Below are 22,222 nucleotides of genomic sequence, written 5' to 3' on the forward strand. Positions count from 1 at the left end.
GGCTCAAAAGTATTAAATATGCTACAGAAAGGTTCACTGTATGTAATGCATTTTACATTTTCCTGTTAACCTACAGCTAACAAGGCAAGACAACAGCCAAATAGATGTAAAAACTGGATAGAAAAAATAAAAAGTTCAGCTGATTAGTTGATAGTAGCTGATTTAGCCCCTGAGGACTCCGGCATTTAGCAAAGCTGAGGCCCGTCAAACATTTTCTGCTGCAACTTTGAGAAGATAAAGCACTACATGACAACAATTCAAATGAATAGCAGGCCATGGCCACCAAAGCAAGAGCCATTTACATGTAAAGCACCCTACATACTAGATACAAGTTGCAGACCGGTTAGCCATCTAATGTGTATGGGGACCTCCAACCTCTCTGCCGTAAGAGGATTTTGGGAGACAAAAGCATAATAATAATAATCTTTATTTATATAGCGCCAACATATTCCGCAGCGATTTACAGTTTAACAGTATCAAACACAACAGACATAAGTAACAACGTTAACAATACAATAATTAAAAAGCATCTGGTCTTTGAAATTTCAATGGCTGATCCTTAGCTGCCATTGAGGCTCTTTGATAGGGAACACAAGAACACTCAGCCAAGCAGTCATACCTGTTGTACAAACTTAAGCTATCTAATATGGATCTCAAATGGATCTCCACTTCAAGACTTCCATGTGTACAACTGGGCATACTACCACAATGTAAAACCAATGTGATAATTGTTATACGTTAGACATAAAAAACATTGTTAGGCTTGATGTAATGGAAATAAAATACAAATATTACTCCATTCAGCAATTCCCATTTACCAATCATTCCAATTTGATAAAGCAAAAATACTATTTCTATTAAATGGACAGCAGGAAATGATGCAAAAAAGAAAGGGAAGCGAACAGTTGCGCTCAACACTAATCGTCATATCGTCGTCGTTTTTTTTACTTTTGAAGAAAACCCAGCCCTCAACCTGAACCCTCAACCCTATTTCCAACTCCAACCCTGTCCCTAATGGCAAAGAATGAAAAAAAAATATATAAAAAAAAATTAATCTAACTAAGGGGATGGCACAGAGGGATGACATACTAATTATTGGCTTTTGTTTACTGTGATAGGAACCAATAGAAAAAATCCCTGCTGTTGCCAGGTGCCGATCATTATATTTCATTAAGAGGAAACAGAGCGCTGGGGGATGGAGCAGGAAGAACCGGGGAATGCCACTGGTACCAGGGTGGGGGGCTTGGGGACATAATTTTTCTCTCCTCTGACATGTCAGAAGAGAAACAAATCATTTAAGTAGCGTGCACGCTTTTTCTTTTTATGTGATTGCTGTTGTCACATGATCGGGGACCAGAAAATCTTCAGACTGTGGCGCTATATCCGTATTCCCGATTGCTGTTTTAAAACGGCGATGAGAAAATAAGGCCCCTTAGAGGCTGCTGTTTTAATGTGTATCCCTGGTTGTTAAAGGGTTAACATGCTTGCTTTTGTCTCTTTGAATTCATTGTCTTCATGCCCCAAATTTATAAAAGTTATTTTACCTTTAAGAACAGAAATATGTTGCCGTCCCTCCCCATCTGTATGGTAGTTCTTGATTTCAATATCCTCCCCGTCTTTCAACTCCACCTTGTCATAACCATACCAGCCGAGTAGTTCATTCATGGTATTCTCAGCAAAATTCTAAAATAAAAGAGAAACATTTTTATAGTTATTCGTAAGAACAAAAATTTGCCACAATATTAAGTCATCAGGACAAAGAGTCAATATTATATACAAATTTTAAGTATTCTTCCTGTGACTCAAAGCACATGGTAACAATATAGTCATGGCCAAAAGTATTGACACCCCTGCAAATCTGTCAGATAATACTCAGTTTCTTCCTGAAAATGATTGCAAACACAAATTATTTGGTATTATTATCTTCATTTAATTTGTCTTAAATGAAAAAACACAAAAGAGAATGAAGCAAAGAGCAAAGCATTGATCATTTCACACAAAACTCCAAAAATGGGCCAGACAAAAGTATTGGCACCCTCAGCCTAATACTTGGTTGCACAACCTTTAGCCAAAATATCTGAAACCAACCGCTTCCGGTAACCATCAATGAGTTTCTTACAATGCTCTGCTGGAATTTTAGACCATTCTTCTTTGGCAAACTGCTCCAGGTCCCTGATATTTGAAGGGTGCCTTCTCCAAACTGCCATTTTTAGATCTCTCCACAGGTGTTCTATGGGATTCAGGTCTGGACTCATTGCTGGCCATCTTAGAAGTCGTCTCCAGTGCTTTCTCTCAAACCATTTTCTAGTGCTTTTTGAAGTGTGTTTTGGGTGATTGTCCTGCTGGAAGACCCATGACCTCTGAGGGAGACCCAGCTTTCTCACACTGGGCCCTACATTATGTTGCAAAATTTGTTGGTAGTCTTCAGACTTCATAATACCATGCACACAGTCAAGCAGTCCAGTGCCAGAGGCAGCAAAGCAACCCCAAAACATCAGGGAACCTCCACCATGTTTGACTGTAGGGACCATGTTCTTTTCTTTGAATGCCTCTTTTTTTCCTCCTGTAAGCTCTATGTTGATGCCTTTGCCCAAAAAGCTCTACTTTTGTCTCATCTGACCAGAGAACATTCTTCTAAAACGTTTTAGGCTTTTTCAGGTAAGTTTTGGCAAACTCCAGCCTGGCTTTTTTATGTCTCGGGGTAAGAAGTGGGGTCTTCCTGGGTCTCCTACCATACAGTCCCTTTTCATTCAGACGCCGAAGGATAGTACGGGTTGACACTGTTGTACCCTCGGACTGCAGGGCAGCTTGAACTTGTTTGGATGTTAGTCGAGGTTCTTTATCCAACATCCGCACAATCTTGCGTTGAAATCTCTTGTTAATTTTTCTTTTCCGTCCACATCTAGAGAGGTTAGCCACAGTGCCATGGGCTTTAAACTTCTTGATGACACTGTGCACGGTAGACACAGGAACATTCAGGTCTTTGGAGATGGACTTGTAGCCTTGAGATTGCTCATGCTTCCTCACAATTTGGTTTCTCAAGTCCCCAGACAGTTCTTTGGTCTTCTTTCTTTTCTCCATGCTCAATGTGGTACACACAAGGACACAGGACAGCAGTTGAGTCAACTTTAATACATGTCAACTGGCTGCAAGTGTGATTTAGTTATTGTTAACACCTGTTAGGTGCCACAGGTAAGTTACAGGTGCTGTTAATTACACAAATTAGAGAAGCATCACATGATTTTTCCAACAGTGCCAATACTTTTGTCCACCCCCTTTTTTATGTTTGGTGTGGAATTATATCCAATTTGGCTTTAGGACAATTCTTTTTGTGTTTTTTTTCATTTAAGACAAATTAAATGAAGATAATAATAACAAAGAATTTGTGTTTGCAATCATTTTCATGAAGAAAATTAGTATTATCTGACAGAACTGCAGGGGTGTCAATACTTTTGGCCATGATTGTATATACAGTTGAAACCAGAAGTCTACATACACTTTATAAAAAGACACATATGCATGTTTTTCCTCAATATCTGACATGAAATCAGAATAAACCTTTCCCATTTTAGGTCAATTAGGATTACCATAATTAATAATGTGTGACAAATGCCAAGATAATGAGAGAGAGAGAGAAAGTGTCAGACACTGGTGGTACATTTTCAGCCATGTATGTTTGACTGCTTAAGCATTTCAGAGAAAATACATTTTAAAGCTGTTGTGGACTTAGCCGTGTGAGAGACTAATCGAACAGGCTGGTACCCGGTGGTTTCTCCCTGCCCGCTGCCCTGGACTGAGAGGTCACGCAATATACATGTGTGCAAGGACAGACCTGATACTCCAGGGCAGCAAGTGGGGAGACGTTGCTGGGAACCCACCTGTCCGACTAGTCTCCACGACAGCTTTTAAAGTATGTTCTCTGAAACGCTGCAGTATTTCAGTGTCAAACACATCATATGGGCAGTCCAGAATTGTCTAAAGGCATAGTAATATTAGTGTATGTAAACTTTTGACTTTGCAGTAAATAATAAAAATGCCTTAGAAGTAGGTATCAGATGTCAGGTTCCCTTTATATCATACTGGGCTTACATTCTGCATTATAGTGAGGCTGAGGCTATAAGGCGACATGTGTCATGCGACAGCAATCCTCAGACAAGTCGTGTGACCAAAAACATGTGTTCAACTTGTGTAAAACTTGCTGTTGAGTGACTATTTTAGAGCTGTGATTTTGCTGTAAAAAAAAGCCACACACAAGTCACAGTCCTTATAGATTTGCATTGGAGTCTATGGCAAGTGAATTGACTGTGACTTGCAACTATTGATAGAAAATCCAACACATTTACATAGTAACATAGTAACATAGTAAGGCCGAAAAAAGACATTTGTCCATCCAGTTCAGCCTATATTCCATCATAATAAGTCCCCAGATCTACGTCCTTCTACAGAACCTAATAATTGTATGATACAATATTGTTCTGCTCCAGGAAGACATCCAGGCCTCTCTTGAACCCCTCAACTGAGTTCGCCTATATATATATATATATATATATATATATATATATATATATATATATATATATATATATATAGTTTTGTTTATATTTGGAAAAATATTAACAAAAATCCCAATCTCATAGCAATAGTCTGAACCAGCACACAAAAATTTGGTGCCCCCAGACAGATCAGAAAAGCTCCATAGAATACATATATAAATTGGAGAACAAAAGGAGCATGAAGTTAAGATATTTTTTATAATAAACAAGTGTCTTTATTAGTACAGAAAAAAGCTAAAACACAGTAATACAATCCAATAGGAGGTGTGCCCAAACAAGCACAGGAAAGGGCCCCCCCCCGTGACCCCCATACAGATTCTCAGTAAATAACAGAGGGGGAACAAGAAGAAAACCCCCCACATCACATCAAAATAATAAGTAAACCCACATATCCCTCAGCTAATGTAACGCAGTGACCAAATAGCAAGCTATATAAGTAATAGTAGCCAGATGGAGCTGAAGGGTAGGCTTACCAGTGGAGGGCACAAGAGGGGGTCCCACCGGACAAGAAAGAACGCCCCGATGCGCGTTTCGCGGCTAGAAAGCGCCATTTGGAAAAATGTGCGCCTCTGTGTCGCACTCACCATAGAAAGTGACACCATGATTTTGAGTCGCCATGTAGCCCCAGCCATATTATTACAATTCTGCTAGTTATTGGAAATGATCGATAAGATTGTTGACTGATCTCTCCAACAGAGGGACATTCCATTTTTCCTATATTGTATTGCTTGACAAGGCAAACAACAGAAAAATAAGTAATATGGATTTGTGCTGTATCACAATATCCATCTCTTATTCTCTATTTGGCACCTTTCGAAGGCTATCTTGCAGAAAAAGGTGTAATCTCCTTAGGGTACCGTCACACAGTGGCATTTTGATCGCTACGACGGCACGATTCGTGACGTTCCAGCGATATAGTTACGATCTCGCAGTGTCTGACACGCTACTGCGATCATGGACCCCGCTGAGAATCGTACGTCGTAGCAGATCGTTTGAAACTTTCTTTCGTCGTCTAGTGTCCCGCTGTGGCGGCATGATCGCATGGTGTAACAAAGGTGTGCACGATATTGTATACGATGTGCGCATAGTAACCAACGGCTTCTACATCGCACATACGTCATGAAATTATCGCTCCAGCGTCGTACATTGCAAAGTGTGACAGCAGTCTACGACGCTGGAGCGATATTGTTACGATGCTGGAGCGTCACTGATCGTGCCGTCGTAGCGATCAAAATGCCACTGTGTGACCGTACCCTTAGCTTAGTGTAATCTCCTTGGTGCATCTTTCCTCTAAGTGCGCTAAGTGGCAGGTAAAAGTTTGGGCACCCTTGGTCAAAACCTGAGCTGCTTTCATACTGGTGGGTGATCTGATTTTTACCTTTCCTCGATTTTTACCTTTCCTCCTTCAATTTATGAATCTCACATCCATATATTTCTGGATTGTTAGATAGGCTGAATGAGTTTTGGATAACAAGAAATCCACTCCAAAGATATACTGATAGGCATTCTAGATCATGAGCCCCAATGGGGGCAGTGTCACTAATGTTTGTAAAGTGCTGTGGAATTAAAGGCGCTATATAAGTGATTAAAATAAATACATTAAATTCCAGGAGGAACAGGGATTTATAATTAGCATATTAAGTATATGCACAGGGAACTTAGTTTTACAGACAGAAATATAGATTTATATTTTTAGATACACTGCTCAACAAAATAAAGGGAACACTTAAACAACAGAATATAAGTCCAAGTAAATCAAACTTCTGTGAAATCAAACTGTCCACTTAGAAAGCAACACTGTTTGACAATCAATTTCACATGCTGTTGTGCAAATGGAATAGACAACAAATGGAAATTATTGGCAATTATCAAGACACACTCAATAAAGGAGTGGTGTGGACCACAGACCACATCTCAGTACCAATGCTTTCTGGCTGATGTTTTGGTCACTTTGGAATGTTGGTTGGGCTTTCACACTCGTGGTAGCATGAGACGAACTCTACAACTCACACAAGTGGCTCAGGTAGTGCAGCTCATCTGGGATGGCACATCAATGCGAGCTGTGGAAAGAAGGTTTGCTGTGTCTTTCAGAGTAGTGTCCAGAGGCTGGAGGCGCTACCAGGAGACAGGCCAGTACACCAGGAGATGTGGAGTGGGCCAGCAGCAGGACCACTACCTCAGCCTTTGTGCAAGGAGGAACAGGAGGAGCACTGCCAGAGCCCTGCAAAATGACCTCCAGCAGACCACAAATGTGCATCTGTGTGCACAAATGGTTAGAAACTGACTCCATGAGGATGGTCTGAGTGCCTGTCGTCCACAGATGGGGGTTGTGCTCACAGCCCAACACCGTGCAGGACGCTTGGCATTTACCACAGAACACCAGGATTGGCAAATTCGCCACTGGTGCCCTGTGCTCTTCACAGATGAAAGCAAGTTCACACTGAGCACATGTGATAGATGTGACAAGAATCTGGAGACACCGTGGAGAGCAATCTGCTGCCTGCAACATCCTTCAGCATGACTAGTTTGGCAGTAGGTTAGTAATAGTGTGGGGTGGCATTTCTTTGGAGGGTCGCACAGCTCTCCATGTGCTCGCCAGAGGTAGCCTGACTGCCATTAGGTACCGAGATGAGATCCTCAGACCCCTTGTGAGACCATTTGCTGGTGCTATTGGTCCTGGGTTCCTCCTAATGCAGGACAATGCCAGACCTCATGTGGCTGGAATGCGTCAGCAGTTCCTGCAAGATGAGGACATTGAAGCTATGGACTGGCCCACCTGTTCCCCAGACCTGAATCCGATTGAACACATCTGGGACATCATGTCTTGCACCATCCACCAACGTAACGTTGCACCACAGACTGTCCAGGGGTTGGCGGATGCATTAGTCCAGGTCTGGGAGGAAATCCCTCAGGAGACCATCAGCCGCCTCATCAGGAGCATGCCCAGGCGTTGTAGGGAGGTCTTACTGAGCGTCATTTCCTTGTCTTGAGGCATTTCCACTGAAGTTGGATCAGCCTGTAACTTAATTTTCCACTTTGATTTTGAGCATCATTCCAACTCCAGACCTCCGAGGGATATTAGTTGTGATTTACGTTGATCATTTTTAGGTTTTACTTTTCTCAACACATTCCACTATATAATGAATAAAGATTTACATCTGGAATATTTCATTCAGTGATATCTAGGATGTGGGATTTTAGTGTTCCCTTTATTTTTTTGAGCAGTGTATACAGTCATGGCCAAAAGTATTGACACCCATGCAATTCTGTCAGATAATACTCATTTTCTTCCTGAAAATGATTGCAAACACAAATTATTTTGTATTATTATCTTCATTTAATTTGTCTTAAATGAAAAAACACAAAAGAGAATGAAGCAAAAAGCAAAACATTGATTATTTCACACAAAACTCCAAAAATGGGCCAGACAAAAGTATTGGCACCCTCAGCCTAATACTTGGTTGCACAACCTTTAGCCAAAATAACTGTGACCAACCGCTTCCGGTAACCATCAATGAGTTTCTTACAATGCTCTGCTGGAATTTTAGACCATTCTTCTTTGGTAAACTGCTCCAGGTCCCTGATATTTGAAGGGTGCCTTCTCCAAACTGCCATTTTTAGATCTCTCCACAGGTGTTCTATGGGATTCAGGTCAGGACTCATTGCTGGCCACCTTAGAAGTCTCCAGTGCTTTCTCTCAAACCATTTTCTAGTGCTTTTTGAAGTGTGTTTTGGGTCATTGTCCTGCTGGAAGACCCATGACCTCTGAGGGAGACCCAGCTTTCTCACACTGGGCCCTACATTATGCTGCACAATTTGTTGGTAGTCTTCAGACTTCATAATGCCATGCACACGGTCAAGCAGTCCAGTGCCAGAGGATGCAAAGCAACCCCAAAACATCAGGGAACCTCCGCCGTGCTTGACTGTAGGGACCGTGTTCTTTTCTTTGAATGCCTCTTTTTTCTCCTGTAAACTCTATGTTGATGCCTTTGCCCAAAAACTCTACTTTTGTCTCATCTGACCAGAGAACATTCTTCCAAAACGTTTTAGGCTTTTTCAGGTAAGTTTTGGCAAACTCCAGCCTGGCTTTTTTATGTCTCGGGGTAAGAAGTGGGGTCTTCCTGAGTCTCCTACCTTACAGTCCCTTTTCATTCAGACGCCAACAGATAGTACGGGTTGACACTGTTGTACCCTCGGACTGCAGGGCAGCTTGAACTTGTTTGGATGTTAGTCGAGGTTCTTTATCCAACATCCGCACAATCTTGCGTTGAAATCTCTTGTCAATTTTTCTTTTCCGTCCACATCTAGGGAGGTTAGCCACAGTGCCATGGGCTTTAAACTTCTTGATGACACTGCGCACGGTAGACACAGGAACATTCAGGTCTTTGGAGATGGACTTGTAGCCTTGAGATTGCTCATGCTTCCTCACAATTTGGTTTCTCAAGTCCTCAGACAGTTCTTTGGTCTTCTTTCTTTTCTCCATGCTCAATGTGGTACACACAAGAACACAGGACAGAGGTTGAGTCAACTTTAATCCATGTCAACTGGCTGCAAGTGTGATTTAGTTATTGCCAACACCTGTTATGTGCCACAGGTAAGTTACAGGTGTTGTTAATTACACAAATTAGAGAAGCATCACATGATTTTTCCAACAGTGCCAATACTTTTGTCCACCCCCTTTTTTATGTTTGGTGTGGAATTATATCCAATTTGGCTTTAGGACAATTCTTTTTGTGTTTTTTCATTTAAGATAAATTAAATGAAGATAATAATACCAAATAATTTTTGTTTGCAATCATTTTCAGGAAGAAAATGAGTATTATCTGACAGAATTGCAGGGGTGTCAATACTTTTGGCCATGACTGTATGTAGCTCTAATTATGTAGTAAAAATTCATCTGATTATCTTCTACAGAACAAATTGCTTTTTTTCCTCTGCACTAGATTTTAAAATAAACAACTACTTCTATTTGCAATACATTTTCCAATATGAATTTATACTTACTGCTTTATTACTACAACATTTTACTGAAAAAAATTGAGGTACAGTATCAATCAAACTATCATTACACAATTCAGCCTCCGCAGCATGCATTTCTTTGTTTCTTATGGACTAGAAAAGATTCATATTGTGAAGATAGTCATTCACTCAAAGATGTCTAGCAAGGTCATGTACCGGAGTCAATAATGTACACACTTCCACCGGTCTCAGGAGAATCTTAGATGGCGTTTGTATTGATTTCTCAAAACACAAAAATCTAATATATAAAGCTGAATGTGTGTATGTGTGTATGTGTGTATGTATGTATGTATGTATGTATGTATGTATGTATGTATGTATGTGTTTGTCCGGGATTGGCATCTGCACCGTCGCAGCTACAGCCACAAAATTTTGCACACTCACAGGACTGGACCCTGAGAGCGTCATAGGCTATGTTGTGAGGTGAAATTTTAACTCCGCGCTTTCCAATTCACCAAACAATTTTGCCCCTATCTACATAATGGGGAAAAAGTGAAAGGAAAAGTGTTGGAGGCAAATTGACAGATGCCAGATGTGAACAAGGGGGACTTAAAGAGTGAGAGCGATGGCACCAAAGAGTATAGATGCTAAGGTGGGGCCCCGACATGGGATACTCACCACACACGGGGATATGAACACACACACAAAAGGCGCCACAAACTACAACGTGCTTGAACGCATATACCACATTTAGCACACATTTCACCACACATACACCAACCTTGCCACATAAAAGTCGAAACACAAAAGTCGCCGCTCAAAACTCGCCACATGCAAAACTAGGCTCACGCAAAACTCGCCACACGCAAAACTTGCACCCGCGGAAAAATTGCTACATGCACAAAAGTTGCAACGCATGCAAAAGTTGCCTCACTCAAAACTTGCACATACTCAAAATGCACCACACATAACTCGCCACGCGCAAAACTCGCCATGCGCAAAACTTGCTGCACACAACTTGCTACACTAACCTGTCACATGCAACTCGACACGCAAAAAGTTGCTACACGCATGTCGCCACACAAAACTCATCTCACAAAAGTCACTACATGCATGTCGCCACATGCAACTCAACACACACAACTTGACACATGAAACTCGCCCTAAAACACACACAAGTCTGGTATTATCCTTCAAAAATAAAAATCTGATTAATAAGCAGACAAACTACAAGAGCAACAAATGTACCATATAGGAAATACGGCAGCTGTCAGTCACATGACCTGTCTATTATGTGTATGTGTGAGCTAATATATACTGCCAGGGGGGAGGGCTTCCTGTTGGCTGGGGATTTATCAGGCTGCCAATTTAGTACTATATACAGGAGAGAAGACACACAGGTATATACTATATACAGGAGGAGATGACACACAGGTATATATTATATACAGGAGCAAATGACACACAGGTATATACTATATACAGGAGCAGATGACACACAGGTATATACTATATACAGGAGGATTTGACTTACAGGTATATACTATATACAGGAGGAGATGACACACGTATATACTATATACAGGAGGACATGACACACAGGTATATACTATATACAGGAGGAGATGACACACAGGTATATACTATGTACAGGAGGAGATGATACACACATATATACTATATACAGGGGAGATGACACACAGGTGTATACTATATACAGGAGGAGATGACATACAGGTATATACTATATACAGGAGGAGATGACATCCTGGTATATACTATATACAGGGGAGATGACATACAGGTACATACTATATACAGGGGCGATGACACACAGGTATATACTATATACAGTGGAGATGACACACAGGTATATACTATATACAGGTGGAGATGACATAAAGGTATATACCAGGGGTGTCAAACTGCATTCCTCGAGGGCTGCAAACAGGTCATGTTTTCAGGATTTCCTTGTACTGCACAGGTGATAATTTAATCACCAACTCATTATTTGTGTAGGTGATTAAATTATCACCTGTGCAGTACAAGGAAATCCTGAAAACATGACCTGTTTGCAGCCCTCGAGGAATGCAGTTTGACACCCCTGGTATATACTATATACTGGAGGAGATGACACAGAGGTATATACTTTATACAGGAGCAGATGATACACAGGTATATACTATATACAGGAGGGGATGACTTACAGGTACATACTATATACAGGAGGAGATGACACACGTATATACTATATACAGGAGGAGATGACATACAGGTATATACTATATAAAAGCGGAGATGACACATAGGTATAGAGGAGGAGAGGACATACAGCAGGTATATACTATATACAGGGGAGATGACATACAGGTATATACTATATACAGGAGATGACATACATAGTATATACAGAAGAGATTACATACAGTTATATAATATATACAGGAGGAGATGACACATGGGTATATACAATATACAGGAGGAGATGACATACAGCATGTATATACTATTTACAGGGGAGATGGCATACAGGTATATACTATATACAAGAGAGGACATACAGGTGTATACTATATGTAAGGGAGATAACAAACATGTATATACTGAGGTGAAAATGAGGGGTGTGAGGTGAAAATGAAAAGGTGTGAGTGCAAAATGAGAGAAGTGAGGGAAAATAGTGGAGTGATCGGAAAATGACAGATGTGAGGTCGAAATGACAAGTGTTAGGGGGGAATGAGAGGAGTGAGGGGGAAAATAAGAGGAGTGAGGGGGAAAATGAGAGGTGTAAGGGAGAAAATGAGAGGTGTAAGGGAGAAAATGAGAGGCATGATGGGAAAATAAGAGACGTGAGGTGCTATAACTAACCACAGATATTTACTATGCCCAGGCAACGCCGGGCTCTTCAGCTAGTGTCCTATAAAAATAAAAATATCTCTGAAAACAGGTCATCCCCATAGATATATAAATATATCCACTGAGCACTCAAGGAAAAAGGTTCTTCTATAGTGGGTATATCACAAGCAATGTAAAAAACATACCGTACATCTTTCATCAAATTTCGTCAATCACCCACATTTCTAGATATCAAACATGTCTTTCTCAGCTCGATCCTGTTTTCCATAATAAAACCTTTCATTGAACGAAAACATTTACTGTTTTACAAACCATTACGTGAGCTCAACTTATCCAGCCCCATGTGTATTTAATAGAATCTGATCAATACGTGTTGACTGAAAAGCCTAATTCAGCTTTCATTTCCTCTTTCAAAAAAGAAGAGTAAAAATATGAACAACCAGTAATAGGCATATATTAGTAAATCAGACGTAAAAACAGTAGCCGAAACTTAATTAATAGTTTGTAACTATAATTTGTTTTACTTATTGAGATTTTCTCATTTTTTCTGTTTTTCAGTGGTGGTTACTCTTCTTAAAAGTGACCATTCTGGTGTTTTGCCTATGAGTAAACTTTTTCTCTATAGTGACGAGTTGAGTGACTTTTACTTTTTTCGGATCGAGTTGGGTTTCGCTAAACCCGACTTTGTCGAAAGTCGGGTCGGGTGAAATCAGCCGATTATTGCGAAAAGTCGGGGGCCGACTGAAACACGAAACCCAATGCAAGTCAATGGGGAATTAAAGTCGGCAGTGAGTGGAGGACAGGAAAACACCTACAGTGCCCATTTTAATGCCAAAAACACCAATTCTTATTACTTAAGCTTGTCAGTCTTAATTTACTTTATAATAATAGTTAGGCATTGAAAACTGGGGGTCATTTGGCTAAAGTTGTGGGGGGGGGGGGGGGTAGGGCTGGCTTAAGATTTTCGTGGGCCCAGGAAATGTGGAATACATCACGGCGGTGGAGCTGGGAGAGGTAAGTACTTCAACTTTGCAAGTGCTGTGATCCTGAGCAAGCAGGGGGGGCTCACTCGTTGGCACTGGCACAGGGCCCCTCATAGTACGGTGGTGTGTTTGACGGCGGGTGGCGCCTCCCACTGACAGAGACACTTTTGCGTACTATGAGGGGCCCTGTGCCAGTGATGTCACCAACGAGTATGCCCCCCTCACCTGATGAAGGAACCTGCACTTTCATCTGCACCTTCCTCTCTGCCCCCGTGTAAAGTGGTATAGTATGCGGGAAGGGGAACCTGACTTTCAGCAGGGTCAGATTCTGGCTGTGTAGAGTACAAGGGGAATGTAGTGGTCTGGGTCAATGTACCAGCAGACTCACCTAGTAGTGGCTGGGCAATGGGCAGGATGAGGAAGAAACACAGATATAGGCCCAAATAATAAAGTAGGCTAAATGCAGTTCAAAATTGGTAACAGGACTAAACAGGCGGTATTGCTTTGTTCAGTGGAGGACAACTGTAATGAGTGGCAGACACAGTTAGTAGGCCCAAATATTAAAGTAGGCTAAATGCAGTTCAAAATTGGTAACAGGACTAAATGGGCAGCATTGCTTTGTTCAGTGGAGGACAACTGTAATGAGTGGCAGACACAGTTAGTAGGCCCAAATATTAAAGTAGGCTAAATGCAGTTCAAAATTGGTAACAGGACTAAATGGGCAGCATTGCTTTGTTCAGTGGAGGACAACTGTAATGAGTGGCAGACACAGTTAGTAGGCCCAAATAATAAAGTTGGCTAAATGCAGTTCAAAATTGGTAACAAGACTAAACAGGCGGCATTGCTTTGTTCAGTGGAGGACAACTGTAATGAGTGGCAGACACAGTTAGTATGCCCAAATACTAAAGTAGGCTAAATGCAGTTCAAAATTGGTAACAGCACTAAACAGGTGGCATAGTTAGGTGCAGGGTTGGGCTCCTCTGCTGAGTAGCAGACAGTGGTAGTAGGTGCAAAGTATTAACTGGTCTAAATGGAGGCCAGGGCCCCTGTATATTTTAACTATCATCTATGATTTCAACAAATTAGTATTGGCAGTGCCATTGAAGGATTTAACAGCACAGACTACACAGTGGTGGAGCAGGGAGAGGTAAGTATTGCAAGTGGTAGAGCACTGTTCGAGCTGGGGGGAACACTCTCTCGTGGGCAGCGGTACTGGCACAGGGCGCCTCATATTACGACGGTGTGTCTGACGTTGGTTGTGCACCATCACCGCCAGAGACACTTCATTGTACTATGAGGGACCCTGTGCCAATGCCGTCGCCCAAGAGTGGGTCCACCCACCTGTCCAGGCAAACGGCACTCGCGCGGTTGCTTGCGCCAGGTGGTGACCACGGCCCTGTGGGGGGAGTCAGCCCATTTAGGGGGGTATAAAAATGGCCTATGGTGGACATTCAGCAGCTGCAAATGGAGGAATTGGAGAAGTCAGTAAGAGGAGGCCAAAAGCAAGACATTTTTCAGGCAAGCTACGTGTCAGCAGGGGAAGGTGGGGCAAAATAATTTGAAATCCATGATTGGTTCATTTTAATGAAGGTTAGATCATCAACATTCTGGGTAGCCAGACGTGTCCTTTTTTCGGTCAGTATTGAACCAGTAGCACTGAAGACTCTTTCTGATAGCACACTAGCAGCAGGGCAAGCGAGCTCCTGTAATGCGACACAATGTAAGTGGCAGAAAGTGGCTGGCTGACATACGACAAACTAACAGGACTGAAGTATATCCACTTTGTGAGAATTTGAATCTCACTTTTTTGGGGGGAGACTGAACCAAAACTCAGGCCCAGTGTATATAACAACGCAATCTAAGTGGCAGAAAGTGGCTGGAAGATATATGAAAAAATACAAGGACTGTAGTACAATTTCAATCTCCCTACAATGATCTCAGGAAAAGTATGGCAGCAATAAAAAGGACTGCTGCACACAAGAGTGTGGACAAATAAACAAGATAACTGTGCAGAAAGGAGCAACAGGATTTTTGCTTTTAAAAAAGCAGTTGGTTTGCATAGCGGCGTGCAAACAGCAATGCAGCTATCAGGGAGCCTTATAAGGCAGCCTAATAAGCTACAGAGCTGATGCACAAAAATATAGCCTCCACTGTCCCTGCAAACAAATGGTGGTGTTGGACAGTGGAAATCGCTACAGCACAAGCGGTTTGGGGGCTTAATCTTCCCTCCCTAACTATATCCCTTCTTCTGATGAAGCTGCAGCAACCTCTCCCTATGCTACGATCGGCAGAAGATGGCGGTCGCGTGCACACCCCTTTATAACCCCTGTGACGCCGCAGAAAGCAAGCCAATCACTGTCATGCCCTTCTCTAAGATGGTGGGGACCGAGACTTATGTCATCACGCTGCCCACACTCTGCGTCCTCCTTCATTGGCTGAAAAATGGCGCTGAAAGCGTCATATGAAACGCGACTTTTGCACGCAGATCGCCAACCTCATGGCCGATCCCACACTAGGATCGGGTCAGGTTTCATTCAACCCAACTTTGCCGAAAGTCGGCGATTTTTTAATTTGTCCGATCCGTTTTGCTCAACCCTAGTGACAAGTGCTTCTATACTTCTTTTCTTGTAGTTTATGTATCTTATGTGCTGTCTAGATATCATGGTAAAACGCTTAGAAGAACATTTCAAGCAATAATGTAATTTTAGCTTTGGAAAATGGAGATTATTCTAAATAAATAGGCATACATAATTTTAAACATGTTGTTCATTAAGGAAAAGCATCAAATTACACTACAATAAAGTTGGCACAATCCAACGACTATGTTGGGATGGACAAATCAATGCGTACGAGGGTGAATTACAGTCACTCAGACTGTCCAATATTTTTCCCATAGGTTTCTTTTTTTACGCATTCTCAGCCACTGTGGTAGCAACTTCTAGATAATAAGAATGAGTACTTCAATATTATTAGACTATATTGTCATTTTGCTTTTTTTGTATCGTTTGCAAATTATTGAAGTGTCTCTTTATTCTAAGATTTTTCCTGTGTACCTGAGTGTGGCAAATCCCCACTATAATATCTGCTCTAAAAGTTTATATAAATAATATTTGTCAGTGGATAGAGAGAGTAGTATGACGTGGCGCGAGGCCAGGGGAGAAGAGGTGGAAACATCGGAGGACTATGGACATTTCGCGCTGCAAGCGCTTTCACGGGTCTTGAATAAAGAACAAATGACCGGTACTGTGAGTGCAGCCTTTTCTCTTCACTGGACATAAATAATAGTTTTACTAGAGAAATAACCCCAATAACAATAAGAAAAACTCCATAAAATATATTACTTGTGCTTTTGAGTGAATGGTTAAACAAGTCATAAAAAAAAAGTGATCATTTAAAGGTAACGTATTGTCGTAAAATGACATAACCCTTTTGATAATTTTCACGAACACAAATAAAGCAAGAACTCAAAAATAAAAAGATATTTTATAACCATATATCTTCTAAATATAGACACAAGGCACATTACGGAAACACAAACCATCTACAATCTTGCTTCAAAGTGTACCGTTTTGCAAAAAAAGTTTAAGAATTATAATTTGAAGCCAAAATTCTTAAACAAGCAAAGCCTGATATACACAAAGTCTGCCAAAACTAAAAGATCAGGATGTGCAGAGTTTTTACATGCTATACATGCAAGTACATACACATACTGTATTTAGTGCAGTATCTTCCATAGAGGCATATCACAAGACTGTTGTGGGGCCCATAGTAAAAGAGGGGGCCCATCATTGAATTGCTTCTCCTGCTTGTCATCCCAGTCATAGCTTTATCCTGCAGTTGCCACGAGCGGGAGCACACTGCACATAGATTTTTACAGTTCATGTTGAGTTCTATGACAGCTGTGTAAATCCATATGCACTGAGCTCCCCCTAGTGGTGGCTGGAGGTAGCCAGTGTATTATCTTTTACAACCTATACTATAACCAGAGATGTGTCCTTTTGTCCAAAGCCTCCGGAGCATGTGCAGCGCCCCAGGGTCCTGGTCATTGCAGTAATATCATTCTCCTCTAGGGGAGGGTGATGCTACATTTGGAGGCAAAGAAGGACAACTGCATCCAGGTATCACAAACATGCAACACATTTCACACACCAGGCCACCAGGGGGAGCTCTGCTCCTATTTATTATGTCACTCCCCACACTTAGGTAAAACTGGTCGCCTGTAGGAAAAGTTCGCTCAGGTAGATGGTCCCTGACAGGGGTGGGATTCTGTCATAGATCGAGGGAGAAGGCTACAGAGCTGTGCATGCCCTCAGAGCTGCAGCTCTCAGAAAGAGACATCGAAGGCAGAATTAGATTGCAGCGAGCATGCAAGGAAGTCATAGCAAAGGAGTGGATATCAGAAGGGGACCAGCCCTACACAGGCTGCCTCCTTCTGAGGCGCAGAATCCCGGTAGCCAGAACACTGAGGGAGTAATGATCTTTATGCCTTGCTCCAGAGACCGGCAGGACAGCTAATTTCACGTTACCTGTCCGCCCTACACCCAGGAGGCACGGTGGCACCCCTTAGAGGCTGGGGGCATGATAGAGTCCCTATAAACTGCCTTAAGCCACCAGTCATACGGGTTTGTCCTATCCTATCTGGGGGACAGAGAGAGAGACGTAACATCTACAACAGTTGTGAGGACCTTATGAGAAGCTTAGCAGTAAGGGACTACAACACTGCAGCGCTAGAGGAAGGCTACTGATTTCCACCTGGACAAGGGGACTCTGGACTTGCCTCCAAACTGGCCAGACTCTGCCTGCCCTGTGGTCTGGTGCCCTGGACTGTGGATGCTGAAGTCTTCAGTAAAGGTAAAAAGACTGCAACCTTGTGTCCTCGTTCTTCACTGCGCCTCTTACCATCCACCATCTTACACACTGGGAAGCCCTGGGGATACACCACCTGTGGGAAGGTATACCATCTAGCTGCCATAACATCACCCCAGCAGACCCCTTAAAGCAGCATCGGTCATCCTGACCGAATACCACAGGTGGCATCACGAACATTTCCCTTTTAAAGACCTTTCCCCTTTTACACAGGCGTCCCAGGGCCATGGACCGGGTCAGCCACCGTGACATCCCCCTGTGAACCAAAGGACCAGGTACCAAGTACCCCGCTGCCCTGACGGGGCGATCCACATGCGCAAGATTCAGCGCATGCCGCACAATGTTGTCATTGTTTCAAGGGCATCGGGAGAGAGAGGGTAAGGAAAGAGAGAGGGTGATAAGAGAGAGGGTAAGGAGAGAGAGAGGGTGAGGAGAGACAGAGGGTGAGGAGAGACAGAGGGTAAGGAGAGAGAGAGTGAGAGGGTGAGGAGAGACAGAGGGTGAGGAGAGAGGGGGAGGAGAGAAAGGGAGTGAGAGGGTGAGGAGAAAGAGGAAGGGGTGAGGAGTCAGAAAAAGGGTGAGGAGAGAGTGTGGAGAGAGAGGGTGAGGACAAAAAGAGAGAGGGTGAAGGAAGAGGAGAGGGGGAGGGAGGAGGTGAGGAGAGAGAGAGGGTGAGGAGAGAGAGGGGGAGAGGGTAAGAGAGGGAGAGAGGGTAAAGAGAGAGAGGGAGAGAGGGTAAAGAGAGAGAGAGGGTGAGGAGAGACAGAGGGTGAGGAGAGAAAGAGGGTAAGGAGAGAGAGAGGGAGAGTGAGAGGGTGAGGAGAGATAGAGGGTGAGGACAGAGGGGGAGGAGAGAAGGGGAGTGAGAGGGAGAGGAGAAAGAGGAAGGGGGTGAGGAGTCAGAAAAAGGATGAGGAGAGAGTGTGGAGAGAGAGGGTGAGGACAAAAAGAGAGGGTGAAGGAAGAGGAGAGGGAGAAGGAGGAGGTGAGGAGAGAGAGGGGGAGAGGGTAAAGAGAGAGAAAGGGAGAGGGGGTAAAGAGAGAGAGAGGGTAAAGAGGGAGAGAGGGTGAAGAGAGAGGGAGAGAGGATAAAGAGAGAGAGGGTAAAGAGAGAGAGGAACACAGGACATGAGAAGAGCTGGTCACTGGAAGATGAGCTCAAACCCAAGTTTATACCTTATAATGAGCAGATTGAAGGACATATCCCGGAAATCTATAGACATAAGAAAATACTAAGCACACCGGACAAAGATTTTAAGTATTTTAGGCCATGACAAGAAAAGTTACAAGAAAAATCAAAACACAAAGATATAGAAGCAAGACAAGATCGCTCAGTGAAAAACCAGCAAACAGACAACCACCAAACCCTAAGGCTACTTTCACACATCAGGTTGTTGCCGTTAGGCATAATCCGGCGAATTTTGAAAAAAGTTGATCCGTTTTTTTTCGCTGGATCAGTTTTTTTTCTCATAGTGTTGTATTAGCGCCGGATTGTGATGGATGGCTTAACGTTTTATCTGTTTTTTGCCGGATCTGTCGAAAATAACTTTTCCGGCGGCCAGAGAAAACGACCAGAGGAAAGTTTTTTTCTGTCTGGTGAAAAAACGCACAGCGACGGTTCCGGCCATAAACGGATTAAACGTGAGGTGAAATGAGTGAATCCAGCTACCGATTCCAGTTTTTTTACACTGAGCATGTCCCGTAGCTGCATTTTCCATTCTGGAGTCTCTCTCTCAGTTTTTCACAATTTACAACGGATCCGTATTTTTCAAAAGTCGATGGATCCAGCATGATGGCGAAAACCTGATGTGTGAAAGTAGCCTAATAGAGCACAGCGCACCTCCAAGGTAAAATCTCCATGCCAATACATTGCTAAGATAAGAACTATATATTACGCATTAGAAAATATAAAAGAAAGAATTTAAAAAAAAACAACAACACAGGGATAGCACTGCAGGCAAGGTTGGCAACCTGGAGACAGCAGGTGGAGCCAGCAGTGGACCCAACACATTAGTGATAACCTTCCCTGAGAATGACAGATCCATGGAAGGAAGAAAAGCCATTAAAATGTACACCATCAAGAAAAATCATTAAACCCTATTGATAGACCTTAACGAACAGGGGAATAAACAAATTATTATTATTATTTAATAAAGCGCCATTTATTCCATGGCGCTTTATATGTGAGGAGGGGTATACATAATAAAAACAAGTACAATAATCTTAAACAATACAAGTCACAAACTGATACAGGAGGAGAGAGGACCCTGCCCGCAAGGGCTCACAATCTACAAATGTGTTATTCTAGTCTGGGCACCACAAAAGCTGGGTCCAGACTCTCCGCAAACATTACAAACAATGTAGAGTACAGGATGAGTAGGGCCCTGAGACTTTTAATCTCTCTATAAACGTTTATAACAATGGAACTATCATGGTACAAGGAACACAACTCAAAATAGAGGAATTTCAACAGGAATTCCGGTACATTAAAGGTACCGTTACACTAATAATAATAATAATAATCTTTATTTTTATATAGCGCTAACATATTACGCAGCGCTTTACAGTTTTTCACACATTATCATCACTGTCCCCCGATGGGGCTCACAATCTAGAATCCCTATCAGTATGTCTTTGGAATGTGGGAGGAAACCGGAGTGCCCGGAGGAAACCCACTAAACGACTTACCAACGATCACGACCAGCGATACGACCTGGCCGTGATCGTTGGTAAGTCGTTGTGTGGTCGCTGGGGAGCTGTCACACAGACAGCTCTCTCCAGCGACCAATGATCCGGGGAACGACTTTGGCATCGTTGAAACTGTCTTCAACGATGCCGAAGTCCCCGGGTAACCAGGGTAAACATCGGGTTACTAAGCGCAGGGACGCGCTTAGCAACCCGATATTTATCCTGGTTCACATTGTAAAAGTTTAAAAAAAAAAACAGTACATACTCACATTTCGATGTCTGTCACGTCCCCCGCCGTCAGCTTCCCGCACTGACTGTGTCAGCGCCGGCCGTAAAGCAGAGCACAGCGGTGACGTCACCGCTGTGCTCTGCTTTACGGCCGGCGCTGACAGTCAGTGCGGGAAGCTGATGGCGGGGGACGTGACAGACATCGGAATGTGAGTATGTACTGTTTTTTTTAAAAAAACTTTTCCCTGAGGAAGCCGCTACTCAGGCGGCGATACGCGTGGGAGCCTATCCCACCTTCTGCCTCCCCACTTCACAAGATCTTTCTCTATGGCTTTGGACTGTGGGTATGATGGGGTTTTTTTTTTTGGTTTTTTTTCCCATGGGATTGAAGTTTTGGGCTCTTGCATTGTCTAGTTCCCCCTCTCCCTCCCCCTCCCGCAGGTCCTATGCGTACTATTACTGAGACATTTCATATATTAACATCTCTTATGCTTTTCTATTTTTTTCTACTGTCTCATTCATCACCATTTTTGTTGTACGCCTTTTTTCATCAGTTACATTTTTTCTTTTTTCTTTTTGCCATATGACTAAAGTTTCTATATTATTGAAGTATCCTGCACACATATTATGTGCCTTATTATAGGGATGTATGGTATTGCAATATTAACATCTTCACACCCATTTCATGGAGTGGTCATTTTTCCTTGCATTATTTTCGCTTGTGCAGTCAGATTCTTGTGATAACCTTATTGTGGGAAGCATATGTTTTGTGGGCTGTCATTTTCCTCATTCTAGGATATGACATATACAGGTCCTTCTCAAAAAATTAGCATATAGTGTTAAATTTCATTATTTACCATAATGTAATGATTACAATTAAACTTTCATATATTATAGATTCATTATCCACCAACTGAAATTTGTCAGGTCTTTTATTGTTTTAATACTGATGATTTTGGCATACAACTCCTGATAACCCAAAAAACCTGTCTCAATAAATTAGCATATCAAGAAAAGGTTCTCTAAACGACCTATTACCCTAATCTTCTGAATCAACTAATTAACTCTAAACACATGCAAAAGATACCTGAG

At 42.4% G+C, this 22,222-nt stretch overlaps 1 protein-coding gene across 4 annotated transcripts in view; it reads right to left on the reverse strand.

Annotated features, from left to right (window-relative positions):
• The window catches only part of SOBP (sine oculis binding protein homolog), a 323,668-nt gene that overhangs the window by 251,149 nt on the left and 50,297 nt on the right, over window positions 1–22,222 (reverse strand). For all 4 annotated transcript variants that reach the window (XM_069726271.1, XM_069726273.1, XM_069726274.1 and 1 more), the window contains one exon: window positions 1,545–1,683. In XM_069726271.1, the coding sequence (XP_069582372.1) occupies window positions 1,545–1,683 (139 nt within the window). The remainder of the gene's footprint in view (window positions 1–1,544; window positions 1,684–22,222) is intronic.

The sequence above is a fragment of the Ranitomeya imitator genome, chromosome 5, assembly GCF_032444005.1.
Source record: "Ranitomeya imitator isolate aRanImi1 chromosome 5, aRanImi1.pri, whole genome shotgun sequence".
Taxonomy (NCBI): domain Eukaryota; kingdom Metazoa; phylum Chordata; class Amphibia; order Anura; family Dendrobatidae; genus Ranitomeya; species Ranitomeya imitator.